Source organism: Pyrus communis, chromosome 2 (assembly GCF_963583255.1).
Source record: "Pyrus communis chromosome 2, drPyrComm1.1, whole genome shotgun sequence".
Taxonomy (NCBI): Eukaryota; Viridiplantae; Streptophyta; class Magnoliopsida; order Rosales; family Rosaceae; genus Pyrus; species Pyrus communis.
This window is the reverse complement of record NC_084804.1, coordinates 4,619,653-4,641,688: the sequence shown is the minus strand read 5'-3', so window position 1 is coordinate 4,641,688 and position 22,036 is coordinate 4,619,653. Positions and strand designations below refer to the sequence as shown.

At 37.4% G+C, this 22,036-nt stretch overlaps 4 protein-coding genes across 8 annotated transcripts; 2 read left to right on the top strand and 2 right to left on the bottom strand.

The window, feature by feature from the left end:
* The first annotated feature begins 6,249 nt into the window (after positions 1–6,249).
* Positions 6,250–8,829, top strand: LOC137724549 (probable methyltransferase At1g29790). 3 transcript variants are annotated; one of them, XR_011067452.1, is made up of 3 exons: positions 6,250–7,461; positions 8,442–8,488; positions 8,573–8,829. XR_011067452.1 is itself a non-coding variant. In XM_068463312.1 (2 exons), the coding sequence occupies exon 1, from the start codon at positions 6,323–6,325 to the stop codon at positions 7,445–7,447; it is 1,125 nt and encodes a 374-aa protein (XP_068319413.1). In that variant the 5' UTR covers positions 6,250–6,322; the 3' UTR covers positions 7,448–7,461; positions 8,442–8,829. The 3 variants fall into 3 exon arrangements, 2 of the variants coding, with proteins under 2 accessions (XP_068319413.1, XP_068319415.1); XM_068463312.1 differs by having other exon boundaries at positions 8,442–8,829; XM_068463314.1 differs by having other exon boundaries at positions 8,396–8,829.
* A 1,029-nt stretch (positions 8,830–9,858) lies between these two features.
* Positions 9,859–12,599, bottom strand: LOC137724548 (pterin-4-alpha-carbinolamine dehydratase 2, mitochondrial). Its single transcript, XM_068463311.1, has 7 exons — positions 12,516–12,599; positions 12,393–12,439; positions 11,994–12,097; positions 11,133–11,218; positions 10,892–11,015; positions 10,685–10,753; positions 9,859–10,162 (listed from the first exon to the last, which is right to left on the bottom strand). The coding sequence occupies exons 1-7, from the start codon at positions 12,534–12,536 to the stop codon at positions 10,074–10,076; spliced, it is 540 nt and encodes a 179-aa protein (XP_068319412.1). The 5' UTR covers positions 12,537–12,599; the 3' UTR covers positions 9,859–10,073.
* Positions 12,600–12,930: 331 nt separating this feature from the next.
* On the top strand, positions 12,931–15,060 carry LOC137724547 (coatomer subunit zeta-2-like). Its single transcript, XM_068463310.1, has 6 exons — positions 12,931–13,003; positions 13,757–13,919; positions 14,065–14,212; positions 14,297–14,374; positions 14,539–14,623; positions 14,738–15,060. Exons 1-6 carry the CDS (start codon positions 13,001–13,003, stop codon positions 14,795–14,797), a joined length of 537 nt encoding a protein of 178 aa, XP_068319411.1. The 5' UTR covers positions 12,931–13,000; the 3' UTR covers positions 14,798–15,060.
* Positions 15,050–18,725, bottom strand: LOC137724545 (uncharacterized). 3 transcript variants are annotated; one of them, XM_068463307.1, is made up of 8 exons: positions 18,536–18,725; positions 17,366–17,995; positions 17,002–17,190; positions 16,809–16,900; positions 16,536–16,595; positions 16,363–16,432; positions 15,700–15,903; positions 15,050–15,610 (listed from the first exon to the last, which is right to left on the bottom strand). In XM_068463307.1, the coding sequence occupies exons 1-8, from the start codon at positions 18,686–18,688 to the stop codon at positions 15,224–15,226; spliced, it is 1,785 nt and encodes a 594-aa protein (XP_068319408.1). In that variant the 5' UTR covers positions 18,689–18,725; the 3' UTR covers positions 15,050–15,223. The 3 variants fall into 3 exon arrangements, with proteins under 3 accessions (XP_068319408.1, XP_068319409.1, XP_068319410.1); XM_068463308.1 differs by having other exon boundaries at positions 17,366–18,096; positions 18,536–18,672; XM_068463309.1 differs by lacking the exon at positions 18,536–18,725 and adding an exon at positions 18,232–18,502 and having other exon boundaries at positions 17,366–18,096.
* Between the last annotated feature and the right edge of the window lie 3,311 nt (positions 18,726–22,036).

Genomic DNA, 22,036 nt, shown 5'->3' with positions numbered 1-22,036 from the left:
AGATTAGAGGGCTCAAGCATGAGAATAAAGTGTTACACATGCTTGCAAATAATTACTCTACGAGCATGAAAAGAAAGTTCGACCAGCTACTGGAATCCGAAGGTCGGACTCAAAATGACAATCGGGGTTTCGAGTCTTTATTCCAAAGACATCCATTGTCTTAGCTGTCTGGAGTTTCACCAAGTATTGAGACTCCAAATAATCAACTTCTGGTGTCTTCCCCTTCTGGGGTACTTCCGAGTACTGAGGCTTCACATGAGTAACCTTTGTGAAGGTTCCTTTCTGTTTGTTTGTTTTAACTCATGTGTATGTAATTTCTCGAAGATATTAATATATAAACTTTATTTCATTCAGTGTATAGTGTTAAATACAATAAAACATATATTTCACTAAGATGTGGTACTTCTGGATCAAATATCAATTTATCTTTACCCCTCGCGAAGATAAATGATTATTCTCAGTGTCTAAATCATTTGAGTATTCAACTCATAATTTTCAATCCATATGATTCTTTAATGTCATAAACATCATGGATAAGATTTGTGTTGGCATATTGTTCGATTCTGCAATTCGAGACAATATTTCTCTCAACACTTTATAATCTTTCTTGACTCTTCAGGAGTCCCAATTTAATATCATCAACTCTTGCAAGAGATTTTAGTATGTTGCAACAATACCATAATGGAAGTACTTACTAAGGCAATTTATACCATTCATTGGTATTGGGTACATATTTCATGCTTTACCCTTCTGGGGCTTTCTTCAAGCAATTTGAATCCTTCAGGGATTTTCTACATTTCATGACACATTTTCCTTTAGAATTTATACAGAGCAATTTGCTTCCATGTATATTTGAGGGATATATTTATGGAGATATTATGTGAGCGACTCATAACCCTTCATATATAATTCTCCATTCATATGAACTCGTTTCCAACCCTGTGTCTTATCATATGAGTGTATTTCATGGTATTACAAATGCCCATATGTAACCTTATAGGTTCAACATCTTTTGGCTATTTGTATTGTATCCAAGTATATAGGTCTATTTTTCCACGTTCTTACAAAATTATAATGGATTTGCCTTTATCCATTTTTAGCCCATAATTTTGTTGATAGAAAAAAAAACGAGGCTCAATATCACCACAGCTCATTGATGAATTTAGTAGCTACTGGTAAAAACCAAAATTACCATTGGTTATCATCAATCTGTGATCCCACATTCTCATGTGCATGCGCATGCGCATGCATAAAAGTTTTTCATTTCTTTTGGGATATCCATTGCCTCTTCAAGGGCATTACACTATCTCTTCCAGGATAATCATAATTTAGAAAATGCGGATCATAACCTCCTTTTGAGCGTTATAGAGCTTGGATTTTAATCTCCACTTCGGGAATTGAGTTATTAGAACTTATACGTCTATCATGCTTCATGCATGAGACATCAATATTCTCATGTCTGCAGATTGACCTTTCCGAGACAAGTATCCTTGCGGCAACTGTTATGTGTCTGGCTTGCGACAGTTATGTAATAGTTCAGTAGTGCCATATTCTTTTTCTTTCAAAGGACTGAACCTTTTGAGTCTAAGGATCTGCCACGCTTCAGGCGTGCAACAGATAAATCATTTGCTCCCATATTATTTTTTCCAACAGGGACATTAATTCTTATAGGCACATTTGCAGCAAGCATATGTGATTTTATCACTTTCGTTTCATCATTAAATGTATCATTCAATTATTCTCACTTCGTTTGTATATTGATTGCTTCATGAATCAAAATAAGACAAATTCTCTTCGTTCTTCTGGAACGGTTTTTTTCTTATCAATCTTCTGGAATGATATTTGTTCATCGTTCTTCTAAAACGAAGTTATTTTCTCCCCCTAACGGCGGGAAAATTGTCTTATCAAAATGATAGTCCGCAAACCACGCGGTAAATATATCCCCAGTCAAGGGTTTTAAATATTGAATGATAGATGATGTCCAACATCAATGCCTAATCCGCAATGATGCTTCATTTCAGTATGTTGTGGCAGTGCAATAGGCACATAGATAACACAACCAAAAACTCGTAAATATATAATGTTTGGCTGGTTCCCAAACACGAGTTGTACTAAGAAGTATTGATAGTTGTCATGTCTCAACCAAATCAATAATGTATCATGTAAAATGACATGTACCCATGTAAAAACTGGCAATTTTATTTTCATCAGCAGAACGCGGGTAATCAATTTCATCCGCTTAATAAATGCTTCTGCTAAACCATTTTTGAGTATGGACATAAAGAATTTCTGGTCCTTATTTAATAGTCTGCAGACTGAGACTCTTATGACTTTTATTGCAATTAAGTTGAGGCACTGCGGCACTTCAAACTTAAGGTACTTATCAAGGAACTTCATGTCCTGATCTTTTTGTTTGATGGAACTTCAGGTCCAATTATTTTTATTTGATGAGGATCAAGAAACTGCAGGTTCTGATCTGATCAATGAATTTCGGGTCCAGTATGTACTCATCGTAACAAAAAGAAGTACAATAAATAAATTAAAGCAATAGGCGGTAATTCCAACCATAATGAATAAATTGTATTTAAGTAAATAAAGCTTGTGACAATGGCTTTAATTTAGCACCATTCACATAAATCAAAACTTAAAGCAGTAGGCGGTAAAACCGTCCATGATAAATAAATTGCTTTAAAGGAAATAGAACTTGTGAAAGGGTTTTAAACTAACACCAATTCACATAAATAACAAGAAGTATCATACCTCCTTTTATTTATTATTTTTCTTTCTTTTTGTCAGCACTTATTCAAACCTTACTTTTCTTATTTCTATAGTATGGTGCCATGCACCAACAAAAACCATTTATATCATTTTGACTAAATGGTGTCATGCACCATTTTGCACCATTCAAATCCTTTATATATATATATATATATATATATTTTTTTTTTTTTTTTTTAGGTTGCAGTCAACATCTCCCTTTTTATTTTTTCTTCTCTGTCTCTGCCAATCTCGAAACGCAGGGCCAGCTGGGTAGTTATGGAGGTTGTCCAAAATTCAATTCAATCCAAAAAGGCTACCAGAGACTGGCGTGGTTCTTGCATGACCCAGGGAACATGTCATCGTTAAGCAAGAACCTCCTTACAGAGACATAGATGACAGTGGGGTTGACGAAGACACAAGAGAGGGAGGCCTGTGTGGATTCATTCTTGCCATCACCATCTCAAACAACCAAGTATTCATGGGAGTTTTCAAGATCCGTTGAAAACAACGTGATCTGGGTTTCCAAGTCTGATGAGATTCTTCTGGATCTCTGGAAACCAGTTGTCAAGTACGAGTTTTCTCATCTCGTGACGACTTCAGGTCGTAAATTTCAATTCTCACCGGAATTCGGTGGGGCGCTTCTGGCGCAGTGGGAGAGACGAAAAATAGACATACCATTTATTCTGTGAGATTTTAGATGACTGAAATGAGAGGTGGATAGTGCTTCACCGGATTTATGGCGTTGTGCTTTCCACTGACATGAGAGCTTCTCGTGCTGATAACGTGTTGTAAAATCGACGATGTGTGTACAGTGGAATAAATAAAACAAGACACAAAATTTACGAGGTTTCTCTACAGTCAGTGTGACTGGAGTACGTCCTCGGACAGTAGTGGTGCTTTCATTATAATTGGAATAATAGGAGTACAAAGATAACTCTATGTATTCTCTCCTCTCCTCTTCCTCTCTTTCTTTTTCTGCTCTCTGCATTCAAAGCATACGGAGTGCTCTATTTATAGAGCAACTCCAAGCACACAATATAATCTCCACATATCAATATTCTGCCAAGGTTTTCAACCCTTTGACAATGTTTTCAATGTTGTGGCAGGTATTCAATATTGTGGGCATTCATTACCCACTAGTATTTTCAACAACTGCAATATTTTTATTTTCAAATCAGTCACATAATATATAATATCATAACCCAACAGGATCATCTCCGCATCTTTTTTATAAGGATCTTAAGGATTCGTAAATTGTGTACGTTTATTGTATATTATGTTATCAATTTTTGTCAGGTATCGTTTGTATTTAATTTTAAATAAAAATATTTAAAATAAATTTTGACCGCACAATTAACGAATATGATTCACACATCCTGTGATCTTCATAAAGAGGATCCAGATTCTATCATAACAAATGTATCATGGCCGTCACAAGAAAAACAAAAACCAAGATTTGTTTTATCAGGTATCAAACGCAAACTGCAAGCAAATAAAATACCTTTTAAAAGTATTAACACAATCACATGAATTGTAAATGCATGGATGTATGCACATGCAAAGTATGTGTGAAACTTTTTAATTTTAAAATTGAAGGAGAGGGGCAACTTAGTACTACAGTTTAGTAGTATTCCTCTTCACTTATAAGTGAGGGGTCTTAGGTTTGATTCTCGCAAAAAGTAAATTTGAATCACATTATTGTTAGCCCATTGTAAGGCTAAGTTGACCCCCTCCCCTTAGTGTAAATAATATTGTTTGTTAAAAAAAAAAAAAAAAAAGTAAAATTTTGTTTTATAAAATTACGTTACTGCTATTAACTTTTCGTTGAGATAAAAAGTTACATGTGTTTTTATCGTACCCATTATCGTATTTTAAACCCTACATCATCTCTCTTGATGTGCCTTGTTTCATTTCTATAAGACCAACTCCAACCCTTGGAGTAAGTCCTAGATTTTCCCTTCTATTCCCCCTCCATTTCTCTCTAAAAGTTCTAAAATTGGGTTTAGTGTTAAAACCTAAAAAAAAACTCAAATTCCCTTCAAGATTTAGCCCAAAAAACTTGGTAGAGCTCGGAAAATATGACCCACCCATATAGGGGTGTCTGCCTTGATGTTTGATGGGTAACTGGGCCCAATGGCTTTTTTATGATTTGGCAGCCACAATCACTTGGGACGTTAGTTCATCCAACAATCCACATTCAAACTTTTTTTTTAGTTTTATATTTATATATCTATTAAATTCAATGGCTAAGATCGAATATAATCAAATCTAATGGTAAAAAAAAAAAATATATCTAACCATCCAAATTTAAATTCAACGGTTAAAATAATTAAAAATATATATATAAATCAAAATTAACCCAAAAACTTTATAAATACCTATGTATTTGTTCAAACATCCACACAAAACTCACTTTTCTCCTACAATTCTTCCAATTTTTCTTTCTACCATCTTCCAAAACCATTTCTTCCTGTTTACAATTCTTCCAATCTCTATTGTGTTTTATATTTTTCCATAGTGTTTCATGAGTTTCATGTGTCAATTTAGTGATTTTTCAATATTTATCGGAATTTAAATATTTTTAAGTCAAAATGTTCATAAAATTAATTTAGGATAGTCTACATATACATATATTTTTTAAAATTGAGTTAAAAAAATATTAGCCTAAATTCATTATTTAATAATTTGGGTTAAAATTTTAAGCTATAAAGATTAGAGCAGAAAAACTATTTATATGTTAAAAATTTTAGATTTTACTCTAAGACCAACTCCAATGGTGGGCTAAAAGCCAAATTACCTCTCAAAATTTCCTCCCAAAACCACTCCAACCCAAGAGGAAATTTTGGGCTAAATGCTAAACCAATGCCGAATTCCCCTCAAAATTTAGCCTAGAAATCGGAGTAGACTCCACCCAATATTTATCGGAATTTAAATTTTTTTAGGTTAAAATGTTCATAAAATTAATTTACAATAGTCTACATATTTAAAAAAAAAATAGCCTAAGTTAATTCTTTAATAATCCCGGGTTAAAATTTTAAGCTAGAACGGTTAGAGCAGAAAAATTATTTATAGGTTAAAAGATAAATTTTTCGGGCTAAAAAATTTGGTTTTTAGCCTAAGCATTGGAGATGGTCTAAATGCTAGAGATGGTCTAATAATTGAAAAAAAAAAAAAAACACAGTTTTTTTCTACTACAAAATGTCTTACAAGCCGTTGGATTCCAACAAATCAGCATCTGCATGGTCTAGGAAAGTGGAAACCCGCACACTTGTCCCAATCGAACGGTCCAGAATCCCCAAATTAAATCTCAAATCTAATACGCTGTTCATACCGAATCACACCTGACCCCGCTGAGCGCTCACTTGCTTCACTGGTAAGTCAAACAATCAGTAAGAACGTCACAAATCACAAGATTCAAAATGCTAAATCCAAAAATTTCAATCACTCTCCATTTCCCCAAAAAAAACCCAGAAATCTAGAGAGAGAGAGGGGAGAGAGAGAGAGGGAGAGAGAGAGAGAGAGAGAGATCAAAACCCTGGAGAAACAACAGAGAGTGAAGCAAATGGGAGTGACAATGGGTCTGAATCTGCTGCTGCTGATGGCTATGGTGGCCACCAACATACTCTCACTCTACCACCTCTCCTCCACTCTCCAAACCCCAAAACCACCAACTCCCCAGCCAGTCCCTGACCATCTCCTCCACCAGCTCCACACCATACGCGCCACCATCAACCACCTCACGCGCCACCACCCATCTCCCTCTACCGCCACCGCCAAAACAACCAAACCCACCGTCCCCTCGGATCTCCTCCTCTACTCTCAGCTCTCCCCCATCGCCTCCTCCTGCCACGACCACCCTGACCTCCTCCACAAGTACATGACCTACACCCCCTTCTCTCTCTGCCCGCTGGACTCCGACCTCGCCGAGTCCCTCATTCTCCGCGGCTGCCACCCGCTCCCCCGCCGCCGCTGCTTTACCAGAACCCCACCAAAGCCCACTTCTTCTCTCCCCGTGAATCCGTTTCCTCCGTCGCTTCCTGACTCCAATGTCGTGTGGGCCAAGTATTCCTGCAAAAGCTTCAGCTGCCTCGGCGGCAAAAACCCAAATTTGGGCTTCGACATGCCTCACGAATTGTCCAACTTCATGACTTACAAGTCGGAGCTCGACCTCCCGATCCCTCAGCTCTTCCAAATCGCCAAAGCAGCCAACTCGGTCCTCCGTCTCGGCATCGACATCGGCGGTGGAACTGGGACTTTCGCGGCGAGGATGAAGCTCTACAATGTCACCATTCTCACGACCACCATGAACCTTGGAATCCCCAACAATGAGGCGGTGGCGCTGAGGGGTTTGGTGCCAATTCACGCTCCGCTGCAGCAACGGTTGCCGGTGTTCGACGGAGTGGTGGATCTGGTGCGGTGCGGGCACGCCGTGAACCGGTGGATACCGGTGACGGCATTGGAGTTTTTGCTGTTTGATGTGGATAGAGTGTTGAGGGGAGGAGGGTACTTGTGGTTGGATCAGTTTTTCAGCAAAGGGGTGGATCTTGAGAAGGTTTTCGGACCGTTGATTGGGAAATTGGGGTACAGGAAGGTGAAGTGGGCTACGGCGAGTAAGAACGATTCCGGTGGGTTGAAGAATGGCGAGGTTTACTTGTCTGCTCTGCTCCAAAAACCCGTCTCGAAATGAGGCTGCAATTGGAGGTACTAATGTGCTACTTATATCCCAGTATGTTCATTGAATCTGCAATTTGTGGTCAAAATTGATAAGTGTATTTAGTTGGATCCAGCACTTGTTGGTGGTAACTGTGTAGCTACAATGTCAGCTGAATATCAAGTATACTCGAATTAGTACATTGAGAATTGCGTTGCTATCTTAGTTGGTGTGAAGTTTTGTGCATTATTGCGTGTTCTAAACATGATTGTTTGGTCCCCAACATGCATTGCTTGATCTGATTTGACGATTCATGTTGTTGGACAAAGTTCTATGAAATCTTAACGCGAACCAGAACCAGTCATGTTAGTATTGCTATCAAATAACGTGGTGTTCTAGGGATGGACTACACTTTTCGAACACCAAGTACCAAATTTTTTTTGTCAATGTGGGTTTTTTCAGTTGCTGGTTTTTGGTTGTTTCTTCACCGAACAGGACGTTTTAGGAACAATAACTTATCTTCTGAGGGAAACTAGGGAATCAAACCAAACGGAAATAAGTTATACGTTCTGCTCTTTACCAGCACACGGTTTTAAGTTTTAAGGAAGTCAAAGAGGATGAAAAACTCAGTTCACATGCATCGACTTGATGCAACTAATCTTCAGTGGAGCAATAGTAGATGGTTGAAAGAATGTAAATGAATAGCAGATGTGTTTGCTAGGTTTTGCTTTAGTCTAATGAATAATCCAAAATGTGATACCCGGCAAATATTGGGTAAATTTTTCGGAGAGATGTGGTACCCGTTAAACCCTATGAGCAGTAGTTTTTAGTCATATGTGAACCTACATTTTCTAATTGCTTGGAAGTGGTGGTGGTGGATCATCGCACTGTCTGCCACACGGTGATTCAAACTGATGAATGGTTTCAATTTTTGTTCCCTTCAAACTACAGGAACTTTTAACTGGTATTTTTGTGTGCTTACAGTAACTTACAATCCGACTGACATGGGGGTTTTGTGCTTGGGTTGCAGGCATTGCTGCCGATCATTGCTGTTCACGAATTACCTCTCCTGAGAAGGTGGGCGTCCTTCATCGAGCAATGAAACGGTATATTTACATTCTCCGATCTGAAGCGTGTTACGCCTTTTGCTACTTGTTACAGATGCAAACAATCGTCGAACATCACAAGATTTGTATGGTAGGCCGGGTGTAAATTCGAAAAGGGAACCAAGGGAGAAGCAGAAAATTAAGCGTGTTCATTGGTAACCCTTAGTTAACGTTATTTTGTAGGATTACTCTTGACAAATTGTAATATTTATTCCAATTAATTCTTCATAAATGATGCATGACTAGATGAATGCATGAAGTAGACAGAAGGAAGCTTTTTTGATGTTTTATTGAAGGATTTATTTTAAGATATTCGCTGATTGCCCCCCTTCCCTCCCCAGAACTTTGCAAGGTGCTGTCAATTTTTTTCATGAACTTTAAATCTAGCCGATTACTCCCTAAACCTTTATAATTAGTCGATTTAATCTTTGGATCATAGCTTTTAATGCATTTTACGGCATTGAAAGTACAAGTTAACAACCCCAATCTCCATAGAAAATATCCAACAAATCAAATTTATTTAGGTGATACGTACCTTTTAATTCCCCAACACTTACCAAATTATTTATTTTAAAAAGTTAAAAGTACTTTTAAATTTTTCTGTCAAACACTATTATAAACACTTTTGATGATCTAAAACTGGTTTTAGTTATTTTTAAAGAGTTTTAACGAAAATCCTACGTTATTGTTCATTTAATAAAAAACTACATATTTACATTAAGAAGTCAATCCTGATACTATTCATTTTACCCTTTATTTTGTCATTATCATTAAAACTCAAAATTTTCAAACTATTTTCATTAGTTTTCCGCACCTTCAAACATACGCGAGTACAACGCTAAATTATTGTTTGAACTCATCCATAGTAAAAAAAAATGTGACTTAACAATGACTATTCTGCGATAATAAATAGTATCCCACCTAATGAAATATTAAATAAGATAGAATGTGTCTGATGTAGATGCAAAACCACAATGTGTATATTCTGGTCATCATCCACGTCTTCGTCTAGTTGGATGGAAAAATGTCACAGTCGAGATATAAAATGAGATCCACTTTGGATTCTTTGTCCAGAGCTCGTGAATTAAAATATCGGACCATTTAAGAAAGAGATAAAGAGATATGGACCATTTCAGTGTTTGAATTTTTGTTAAGTAGACCAATTAGATAGGCTAATGAGAGTCGTAAGATTGAAATTAAGTAGTCCGGATCTCTCGGTCCACAAGCTTCTGACACAGAGATCCGAAGTGGATCTTAATCCGTCAAGATTTGGACGCATCACACATGTAGTTGGTAAAACAGCCCACAGCTTTAATAACTTGCAAAATTATAAAACCAAAATTAAAAAGTTGGAATATGAAATCTGCATCACCACAGCACAAAGAAAACGGTACCTTCGAGTATCTGCCTTCAGGCACGCTTGCTAAAAGAAAAAAGAAAACAGTATCAAACCAGGTAATCTCCTACAATGCGTCACTTCAAACCGAAGACGATGCCAAACAAAACCCGAAAACATGTCTTTCCATGGAAACATTTTCTCACACAGCTTTGACGGTTCAATTGGTAGCTTTCCGCCTCAGTAGGTGTTGCATGCTGATTCCATTGATCTTAGCAGCAAGTATGAAGTCATTCTCGGTCAATCCACCTGCACAACGCATATCACGTCAAAAACTATATCTCATGTGCATCGAACTTTTCATATGAACTGGCTCTTCAAGTACATCGAACGACTTTCAATGTTGTATTAAGGTGATCTCTAGTTGTAACATTATTAGCAAATGGTGCAGAATAGGGAACATTCAGAGTTCGGCTGGTCAGTTTTGGTGAGGTACAATTCCATCTAATTACACTGCAATTTTTTAAGGAAATATTTGGTTCACGAACGCCAGGAACCAAAACCAAACAAAAGTTTGAGCCAAATAGCTGGATTGAGTAAGCTTCAAGTACACTATGTCAAACCATATCCTCAAGGTAAAGCACGAATTACAATACCTTTATTTCCTAAAGCTTTAATGGTAGTAGGAAAACTTCATAAGCAAAACATTATATACACAGAGACTTGGGGACAGAAAAACCTCAGCCCTCCAAGGCTACCTAATGCATACTGGTCTTATTCACGAAACATGTATAAATATATAGCACCAATTAATTAATGGCGAATCCTTACCAACCGCATGTGTCCATATCTCGACTGTTACATTGTTCCATCCAACTAGATGAAGATCTGGATGATGACCTAGAACATACACAATTACACATTATGGTTTTCCATCCACATCAGACGCATTCCATCTTATTTAAATTCGAATGCATTCTTCATACATGCAGACAGCTACCGCTACTCATCAGAAAACAAAAACAATCTTAAAAATACCTTCTGCTTCTGCAAGATCAGCTATGAGCTTAAACATTTCAAGTCCTTTTGTGAAGGTCTTAACTTTCCATGACCGTTTCAGTCTCAAGGCATCACCTTCATGCACCAAATTCCATCCGTCCACCTGAACCAAATATATTAGCTTTACAAGAGAAACATACCTGTGTGTATATATATTACAAGAGAAACATACATGTGTGTATATATATAAATATTGCAGGTGATTCATTTAATCAGAAACCTTTGTGATTAATTCATTTGCTGCTTGTTCAGTCATGGGTCGCATATCCTTTGAGTCGCAAGACACACACTTCTTTATTGACAAATCTAATGCAGCCAGAAAACAGCGTCAAATAAGAAAAATAAGACTTCGCTTACAAACAAAGCTATCAAAATTAGTATTACGAAAATTCGATATAAAAAATAATAATCAATGCCAGTTTTATTAAATAAGAAAATAACAGTCATGGATAAGCCCAGCCCAGCAAATTGAGAGGCAGGTTCCTTCCCTTCAATGAATACGAGCTTCAATATTTTACTGGAAACCATACAAGCTAACTATGGAGGATAGACAGAAAAAACAGGGATGACACTTTAGACAGAAAAAACAAAGATGACACTTGAATAAATGTTTTGCATTCCCAACCCCGAATAGGACCGGGAATAATTTGAAATTTAAAATTTTGCTCATAAAGGTCCTGAACCGATTAAGCAATAACTCAAAGTTGTAAACAAGGACAAGAGTATTCCGAATGGCCAATGCAATAAATCACAGACAAATCGGCTATAGGGGTGAGTAGATAATATAGTTTTCGGCCATGTGGATTACACCTTGCGCACAAGAAAAATTAGTCTTTCCAAGCTATATCTCTACTCCTGAGAAGTCAACAGATACAGCTGATGTCCAAAATTTCGTGAATGGATGCGAATGGAACAACGACGCCTAAATGGCTTCGATAGAATTATACCAAAGTCACGGGATGTTCTACCGCATGCTGCCACTCCAAGATTACTTGGAAAGGAATCGTTACATAAATTGAAGTTCCGAGAGAAATTGCATTTGAATATCAAACTACAAAAACGACGAAAGGTCTGGACGCACCTTTGCCAGTGCAAAAAGTTCTAAATCCAGAAACCGATTTTCTACTGGATGACAATCCCACAATGACATTGTTCCGAACCATCTCAAACACTCGGCTACCGGAACTGTATTTTAAGTCCAAAATTTGTTTTCACAGAACAATCCAACGTCAAGAATGCGTGCATGTTCAAGTTATAAATAAATCCTAGAATTCTAAATTCCAAACAAGAAAATCGAAGGTAAAGCAGCAATCTTTTAACCTACAAATCTCGAATTCTCATCAAACAACACAATAAATCACATGATCGATGAAAAACCGAACATGGGTAAGTCGAGAAATTATTAAAAAAAATGAAATTGAAGATTAAAAAAAAAAACAATTGTTTTTATCATCAAACAAAAGGGCATGCAGGGAATTACCGTCCATGAGTTCCAGTGAAGCTTTGAAACACAGATGCTAATGGTACCTGTAAATTTTCCCGAGAAAATTTCAGCAAAAGGGAAAGCTGAGAGAGAGAGGAGAGAGAGGAGAGAGATAGATACCTTCTGCAACAGTCGACTCATGAATGCTTCTGCGGACTCCGGAAGGAAAGGTGATATTTGAACGGTGGGCAGAGCTCGTTTGGATGTGTTTGTCAAATGATTACGATTTTTATGGAAATATTTTTTAAATTAATTTTTAATAAAAATGAAAATAAATTCAAATGAAAAAAAATATTTTCAAATAATTTTTTTTTATTTTAAAATATTTTTAGTTATTTTAAAAGCATATCTAAAAGAGATATACTTTTGCGAAACTTTCACGGTAGGACCAGGACGTGACTGAGAAATAGAAGAGAGATAACAGAGGCTGAAGTGAAAAATCGGATAAAATTGGTGGAACTATTTTCAAATAAAATTAATTTCGGGGTTTTTTTTTTTTTTTTTTTTGGAAATAACGTAAAATTAAGTTGTGTGCCGAAAACAAAAAATTTCGGTGCTTTCTGCTGCTTCGTCGGAGACTCCGGAGTCGCTCTCCTCCGAACAAAATGGTCAGTTTCTTTCTCACTCCTCATCTTTCTCTCTCTTGAAATTCCAATTGATTTGGCAAATGTTTAGGGCTAGGGTTAGGGTTAGGGATTAGACATTGGTATCAGCTTCTTGATCTGTTTGTGAGTGGAATAGTTGGGGTCGGATCCAAGTTCCTTAGAACAGGATCTAGCAGATCCTGCAATTTTAACATAAATGAAATGCATATTTTTGAAATTAAGGTTATATCTGTATGTATGTATATATGCTAATGCATTGTTTAATTGGAAGATAATATATTGTTCAGATTTTATGTTTGTTTGTTCTTGTTGATTTGATGCTGTTAAATGACTCAAAATTAACAGATGAATGGCATACATGGTCCCATTTGAATTTGAGCTTGCAACTGAGTTACCGTAGTGGACCGTGATCCTGGGAAATGATTCTACTAGTTTTATGTGTTTGTTTGATCTTGTTCATGTTGTTATAAACAATGTAGTTGAAATTGTAAACGGATCACACTTAAGATTTTAAGATGTTCAATATAAGCTTGTAAATGAGTTAACATAACCAACTATGATTCCGCGAGATCATTTGCGTGAACTTGTAGTGGAACATATTAAGTACAATTGTGCAATCACAATGTTAGATGTACACGATAAGCATGGATGAGGGAGATATCGGACCCTTTTGTAATGGCAGTGCTAGAATCAGTTGGTGCAGTGATCCTATAATGATTCATGTTTTGCAAATCGGTTATTGGTTGTTGATTGCAGGAGTCATGCCCTTCGATAAAGAACATCCTCCTCCTTGATTCCGAAGGGAAACGTGTGGCTGTCAAGTATTATTCAGAGGAGGACTGGCCAACGAATGCTGCCAAAGAATCTTTTGAGAAAGCTGTGTTTACTAAAACTCAAAAGACAAATGCACGGACAGAAGGTAATTTAAGCTTTATTTATTTCTGTACAGGTCATATGTCATCAAATTATTTGAATCCCTATCAACTGATATCCCCTCATATGAAGCATTGTGTTGTTTTGATTCGACCTGCGTCCATATTAATTTGTTGCTTCTTCCTGTACAGCTGAGATAGCAATGTTTGAGGGCACCATTGTAGTTTACAAGTTTGTTCAAGACCTTCACTTTTTTGTAACTGGAGGTGAAAATGAAAATGAGCTCATTTTAGCCACAGTTCTCCAGGGTTTTTTTGATGCAGTCGGCATTCTCCTGAGGTCTTTGTTCCCGTCATAAAACTTGATAATTTTTGCTCTCAAGTAGTTGTAATTTGATATTAATTTGGGCTCTCTTTTGTACAGAGGCAATGTGGACAAGAAGGAAGCACTTGAGAATTTGGATCTCATTTTACTATGCCTTGATGAAATTGTTGATGGCGGGTAAGCTAAATGAAAAGCTAGAATGATATAAGAACCAAGATTGTTTTAGCAATGTATATTGCTACCTCTTGTTTAGATTGGTTGTACCTTATATCTTTTACGAATCATGACCCACTCGACCTCAAATCTCGCAGCCTGAGCCTAACTGTTTATTTTTTGTTCAGTATTGTTCTTGAGACTGATTCAAATGTTATAGCAAGTAAGGTTGCAAGTCATAGCATTGACGCTGGAGCTCCGTTGTCTGAGCAGGTATATCCGTTCGCTAGATAGTTAAACTTGACGTGTAAAAATACTGTGTCAACAACTGGATACTCCCTGCCACCAAATTTTATGTTGTTAATGTATGCGTCTCTCTTTTTGCAGACAATAAGCCAAGCATTGGCGACCGCCCGCGAACATCTAGCAAGATCACTTCTTAAATGATGTGTTGAAAGAGGAGAAGCAAGGAGAGAGGACATCAGTTTTGTATGTTTCTGTTCCATTAATGGTGTGCTTGATTTCCAGTATCGAATTAGCTTAAAATGCTGCGATGTTATCAAATTCGATTATCTTTGTAGAACTTGGTTAATCTGGACATCGGAAATGTCAATGGTTTACAATTTCACGTTAGCGATTTAAGATATACGTTTACATCTTTTTGATGAATTGAATGCCACATGAACTCACAAACGATCGTGATTGAACTATAAACTTTGTCAATAACACTTTCCAGAACTACGATATATCCGTTATACATCTATATTTCGTGAAGGCATCACCAGGAACCATACTCTTCCTATTCTCTTTGTTTCTGTTTCTGCAAAATCCGACTGTTGGTGTATAAACGGTACACCAACAATTGTATCATACTCACTGAATCATGACATAATCTGCATCACGTAGGAAAGCATCGCCGGCTGTTGGGGTTAGATTGTTGCGAGACGCATGTTTACGAACCACTTCATGATTCTCTGCCTCGTGCTGAAACATCTTAACCAACTCTTGAAGCTCCAACTTTCTAACTTCAACTTGCTCTCCAGTGACCGGTTTTTTCAACCCAAGGTAGAGCAGCCCGACCGCAATCAGCACAGTTCCTATAATGATGAGAATGGCTGAAAATACACCAAAGGCATATGGAGCGTTCTCTGCACCTGGCATTCCATCAACATTAATTCCAAATAGCCCAGTGATGACCGAGAGCACAAGGCCGCAGCCACCAAAAACAGTCAGGTTGTGCGTCACTCGAAGGCTTCGATCCTGGTTTAACATTCAGGACGATAATTTTACTGTAAAAATATCCGAACAATGAAGAGTTTTACAGTTAAAACCTAAGAATGTGTACAGACCTGTAACCATGCACGAACAGTGCTCTGCATCACGTCCTGAATGGTAAATAAGCGGCCGCGAACTGCTTCTTGTTCCTCAATCATTTCCCTTGTACTCTTTCTTATTTGCTCTAACAAGGTTCTTGCGGCATTTCCTCTCAAATGTTGGAGAAGCTCGAATACAATCTCTTCTCGTGCATGAAGTGACCACTTCACTCTGATAACCTGCAATGGAGAGTTTGCTAACAAAATCTATTAATTTGAATGGCAGGGTAACCTCAAAGGACAGTCAAACAAAATGTTTCTACTGACTGCCTAGATGCTAAACCTAAATGTTAGCCGAACTCGATTTTTCCACTTCAACAGGGAAGGGGTATTGAAGGCCATAGGGAATACGATACCACATGCATATGGTGGCTACGGGTTAAAACATTACGTATGCACCCAATCACCAAGTATACAGTTAGACCCGTAGAAATAATGGGAGTAGGGTAGATTCAGTAACATCTTAAGAAAATATATTCCTTTCCGATTGACTCAGTTTCTTGCTTCCATTTCGATGTGCAAGATCTGTACATCAGGCTGTTCATCTTTGGTAGATCCTTTCAACAAGAATAAACATAAACATATAATCGAGCGATTTTCACATCAACTGGAATTTGCTAGCAAGGAGATACAGCATACTTGTGTCGATAGCTTTCTGATTTCTTGGTTGAGGATTACAGTGAAAAGATTCATATCCTCATGGTTTCTCCTATTAAAAAAAGAAGGTAAAGTCATAAGTGAAGTACAAACTAAATAGTAATTAACGACGTAATGTTACTTTACGAGGAATGGTTGTATGCATATGGAAGAACCTGTCCATAAATTTTAATTCAACCTCATCTGCCGCTCCAAATATGGACTTACGGAATAACCTGAAACAGCAGAGACATTGATGGGAACCACAAATTAGAGAATAAAAAATGACAAACATGTAACGATGCACACATAACATTATGGACAACGGAAGAGAATTAGTTGTAGACTTGTAGTACATGCATGAGCCAACACCAATAATTGAGTGCCATTTCCACAGTAGGTAGGCTGCTGTAATGTTTGCTAAATCAGAACGATAGTGTTAAAGTTACCTGTCATCCCATCGAGAAAGGCGGCAAGCTAGATGTGCTATGACTTCATGCACTGTTCTCGGTGCATTATAGCCTCCAGTTGAAAGAAGTTCCTAACCATATCAAAGGATTAAACCACCAACTAAGTTCAATTCACAACGTAACACAGTAAGAAGATCAAAGCCACTGAAAGGATCAATCAAAGATGAACAACCTGAACTTCTGTGATACCCAACACATTTATACTTGACACCGAGCCTTTAATATGCAAAACCGTTACAAGGAAGTTTTGCGCTTGCCACGATCGAAGCACAATGGGGACATCATCCTCATCAATAAATGGATTCCCAGCAGACTGACCCAAAAGCTCAAATAGCAACCCCCCAGCAACCCTAACTGGGACCTGGATAGAGGCAGTAAAGCATGTTCAAAATCAACTCTTCAACAAAACCAGATTCCGAAAAAGTTTGAGCTGAAAGCCAGTCACTTTGTTACAATCCTGCGAATTACTGCAACAGGCTTTACAAACCAATACTACTAATTATTTAGCAATTTCAGATATAACAAACGCAATTTACCTCGTATAGCAGGTGCTTCATCCTGTCACTGATAAGTCGACTTTCATCTCTTAAAGCTAAGCCAACTGCAGGGTGAAGCCACTGGGCATTCCTGAGCCATGCTTCAACCGTGGGGTGGCCTGCAGAGACATGGCACCACCAAATGGGCCCTGCCGGACGCTCCCAATACGGAGCTGCTAAATCTGCAACAGTGAAGTCATCTTCACCATCCATCCCAACCTGCTGAGAGGGCCAACTAGCATTTGCTTGCACAGTTTGTACAATTTCTGAAATCCTAACCCACCCAATTGGAACCCATTGACCACCCTCAAATCTTTCGATATCCTGAACTTGGCCTGATTGCTGGCTTCTATCTTCCATTTGGGATGGAGAATCAGAAAATCCGTAAGAAGGAACGCACACCCTTTCTTGCTCACCATCTGCTTGTTGTTTGATCGGGATCCTTGGACCAGGTTTTGAACTGATTGGTTTCTTCCGGCTCCGAATAAACTCAAAAGCACAAATAAGCCCATCTTTCCAAAGATCACTCCCAGACATTGGATCTCTACTAGGACTATTTCTATGGTTATCCGGTTTCTTCGTGTTATTGCAATGGGAAGAAGAACCGTTCTCCCCCACCCTACTCTTTCTCTGTTCCATCAGTGCACATAGCAATCAGCTAATATTCTCAGAAGCCCAAGGAGAACGGACAATCACAATGTTCAGTTGCAATTCTTGATCACAGCTAAATACTGCAATGTTTGGAAAGATTATCAAAACCTGACTACAATTAAATAATGAATTATAATTTCAGTCCATGGATTGCAGTTTGCAGTTTGCAGTTTGCATTCATAATTTTGGACAGCATAACTGATAAAGATTCAAACTTTCCATCTCTGAGTATCAAAAATTTACAGACATTGCAACCTGCAAGGCTCCAAGTCCAAGCTAAACAAGGAAACAGAAGAACTTGCAAGCAAACAAATAAAATCTACCCATATAAGCAAACAGACCCAGAAAACAAATATAAGAAATACCCAAGAAACAAAAATCAAGTGGGAGAGAGAGAAAATTGTCCCTGAAAAATTAGAGGGCAAAAAAAATGATGAATTTAAATGGTAAATTATGGGTTTTTGAGTGAATAAAAGATGATTTCTATCTCTAGGAAATGAGATGAGGAGAGGAGCTTACCCAGGAAAGAAGGTAACAGTGTTGCTCAAATCCAAAAAGGCAATGCCTTTGTTTGATTTCTGCAGGAGAAAATGTTGAAAAACTTTTAACTATGCGAAAAAGGGAAGGACGTGGAAAGGCTACGAACGTTGTTTTCTTGTAGGTGGTGTGCATTTACACCGCCATAACTGTTCGAATACACCGCCACCCACAAAACACCCTCCAAGCCTAATGGGATAAATCCTTATGGCACGTCTTGATTCGATTTTTGGTATCACACGACTAAAATGACATTATAAGTCTTTTCGATTTTTAAAAGAGTTGGTTCTGAAAATTTGAAATCCTAGGTGAGCCTTTGAAGTGGGGTCATAGATTCTTCGACGTCTAACCCTTTATACATTGTATGTATAATAAAATATTTGTTAGATATATGAAAAATTCTATTTTCAGATCAAATATCATTAAAAATTAATATAAAAAAATATATATATACAAACATTACTTAAATATTTAGACACAAATGCACTAATTAAGTTTACATAATCTAATTTTTTAACCAATCCTTTATCAATTGATAAAATAATTAGCCCATTCAATTTTTCTTATAACATAGTTGATCGAAAATAAGATTTGAACTTTAATTTTAAAAAACTTCTTTTTACATAGGCAACTGTAATTGGTATTATAACAAATTTCTATAAACAAAGACTCAAAGACTCAAACTTTGTAAACTTGCTATTGAACCGACACAAAGTTTTAATGTTAATATATATGGGTAATGTTAGGAAGATAAAATTTATAAATAAATAATGTGTCATCAATAAGAATAAGCACGTTTATTAGTTCTCAAGTAATAAATCAATTATCAACTTACATGCTCTTTAGTTTATAAAATATTAAGAGGCCCTTAGGGCCCGACCCGTAGCACAACAATTGAAAAACCGGTAGGATCGTATACGAAGGTTAATGAAGTCTAGCGGGTCGACTACATCACGAGCCGTTGGGTAAGTTACTCCGAGACACTTTGTTACGAACCCCGGCGGTGTTTCTCTCGAGCTGAAACTCCTTTAACTTTTGAAGCTCCAACTTTCTGTCTCGAACTTGCTGTTCTGTGACAGGCTTTTTCACCCCAAAGTAGAGCAACCCGAGTGCAATCAGGACGACTCATGGAACGACGAGGAGGGCTGAAAACAAACCGAAAGCATAGGGTGTGTACTTTGTCCCGGGGATTCCATCGATATTGACTCCAAATAGGCTGATGATGGTGGAGAGGACAAGGCCGCAGCCACCGAAGATAGTCAAGTTATGCGTCACTCGAAGGCTTCTATCCTGCATTAACTTTGAGGAGACGATGAATAATAATAAAGACTTTAACGAATAATTTTCGGTAATATTCATTTTAACGAAAAATTTACATTAAAAAGTTAATTCTAGTATTATTTATTTTATTTATTTATTTATTTTTAATGTTAAACATTTTTTTATTAGTTCTCCTATAATAATGTTACTTTAGTCTAAAGAAGGGTTTTCAATTGCACTGTTTAAATGAACAGTGTTTGGGACCCGATTTCAGTTTATTTATGACCATGCCACTGAGTTTTCGTACCACTGCTTTTGCTGCTGGGTTAGTTCGTTTTAGGCTGTGTTTGCTGGGCTTACCTCAGTTGTTAATGAGGCCGGCCCTTTGGGTGTTCAAACGACGAAAATATTCATCTAGGGTTAGGATCACGCGGCTAGAATTAAAGAGTTGCTGGCCACTTTTGTCATCTTAATTTTGGGATTGGGATTGATGGTGAGGGCAGACAGAGAGGGACAGTGGCCACGCCGCTTGCAGAGGGAGAGAGTGATAGAGAGAGATTTCGTGCGGATCTTCGATTCAGGAGTGGGAGGGTGACAGCGAGAGAAACCGAGAGAGAGAGATTTCGTACGGATATTCCAAAGGTGCTACAAAGTCTTTTTCGTTGCTTTGCGTTGACAACTCCATTCTCGATAACAAGTTACTTCTCATATCGCATGGTTATTATATTGGCCTCGATATGCAACTCAGGAATGTGCTTGGAATTCACGATTTTAAAGTTGTAGACGTATGATGTACTGTCGTAGACCTTACGCCATTCCGTCCACCGCCACCAGAGCAATGAATATAAGAGACAAGCAGAGGATGCTTCTTCCTCCAATAATCATGCATGCATGAGATAGTTCGCATTTATTTTCCCTTGAGCTAATAATGGAGATGAGATTGGAGGAAAATGAGACACTTTTTACCTTTCATGTTTGATTCCGAGGGATTTGGGCTTCGATGAAATGGAGGCGTGGCTCTTTGAAATTCGAAGCGAGAGGGCGAGACTTGCGGACATGGAGGTGTGGGTTCTTTTGGTTTTGAATTGCAGGTGGAAATGACCAAAAGCGAGAGAGGCTTGAGTGGAGCAGCTTCCACAGAGAGAGGCCAACAGCTGCTATGGTGAAGAATGAGAGTGAAGCTGTTAAACCAGCTTTTATAGCTGCATTTGTTAGGGCTCCATGTGTTTCGTGCACAGCTCAGCTTGTACCCCGAGGTCTTGAGTTCGAATCCCGGTGGATTCATTCCTTTTATTTTTCTTTTAGTTTTTGTTTTGTTTCTTATTTTATATTCTGTTCAGTTTTTTTCTTTTTTCCACACCTTGAGGACAGTGTGTGATTTAATTTTGGAGGTGGGAAATAAGAAATTTTAGATTTTTTTTTTTCAGTTAGTTAAAAATTTTCGTTTTTAAGTTAGTATCTATAGATTATTTTAAATGTTAGAACAAATGGACATGATGAAGATTAATTCTATAGTAGAGTTTTTTTTTATTTATCGTTGTTTAGAAACTAATTCATGAGTTATATTTGAAAATTTGCACATTCACACCAACATGGTTTGTGGGAAGTGAAATTGAAACCCTTACTTTTAGTCCAAGTGTATTTTAATCTTTGTGAAGTTTAGTATATGTGATAAAGAAAGTAATAATTGTTCCACCCAAGGCTTTGCTTAGTAATTGAGCCAGTCATGCCTAATCAACATTGATTCTCGCGTCAAATGGTAGAGTCTTGGCATTAGACAGGGTGTAAGGTTTTGTAGCCTTTTCAGCTCGAGTTAGTAAGTCATTAAAAGTGTTCTAAAGCTTATATAGTTTGGAAGTCATTGACTTAAAGCTCGCTACATGGGTTGGTTCGAAAACTTAAGAAAACTGGCATTACACGACCACTACTTTTACTAGAAGAAAAAAAAAATATATATATATATATATATATATATCAAGTTATTATGTGTGAAGTATTAAATAAAAAAGATGAGAAGTAACGGTTTTAGTCAAGTCCCCTTAACTTTGTTGGTTTACTTTTACACCATAGGAATTTCATAAATTCTTTTCTTATTTTTTTGGAGGAGACAGAGAAGGGAAAAAGGAGAAGAAAGAACTCATTACTTTAGAAAGCATTTGGATTCAAGTTTATTTTCAAGGTAATTTCTATGTATGTTTTTAATAATATTTTGTTTTATGATTG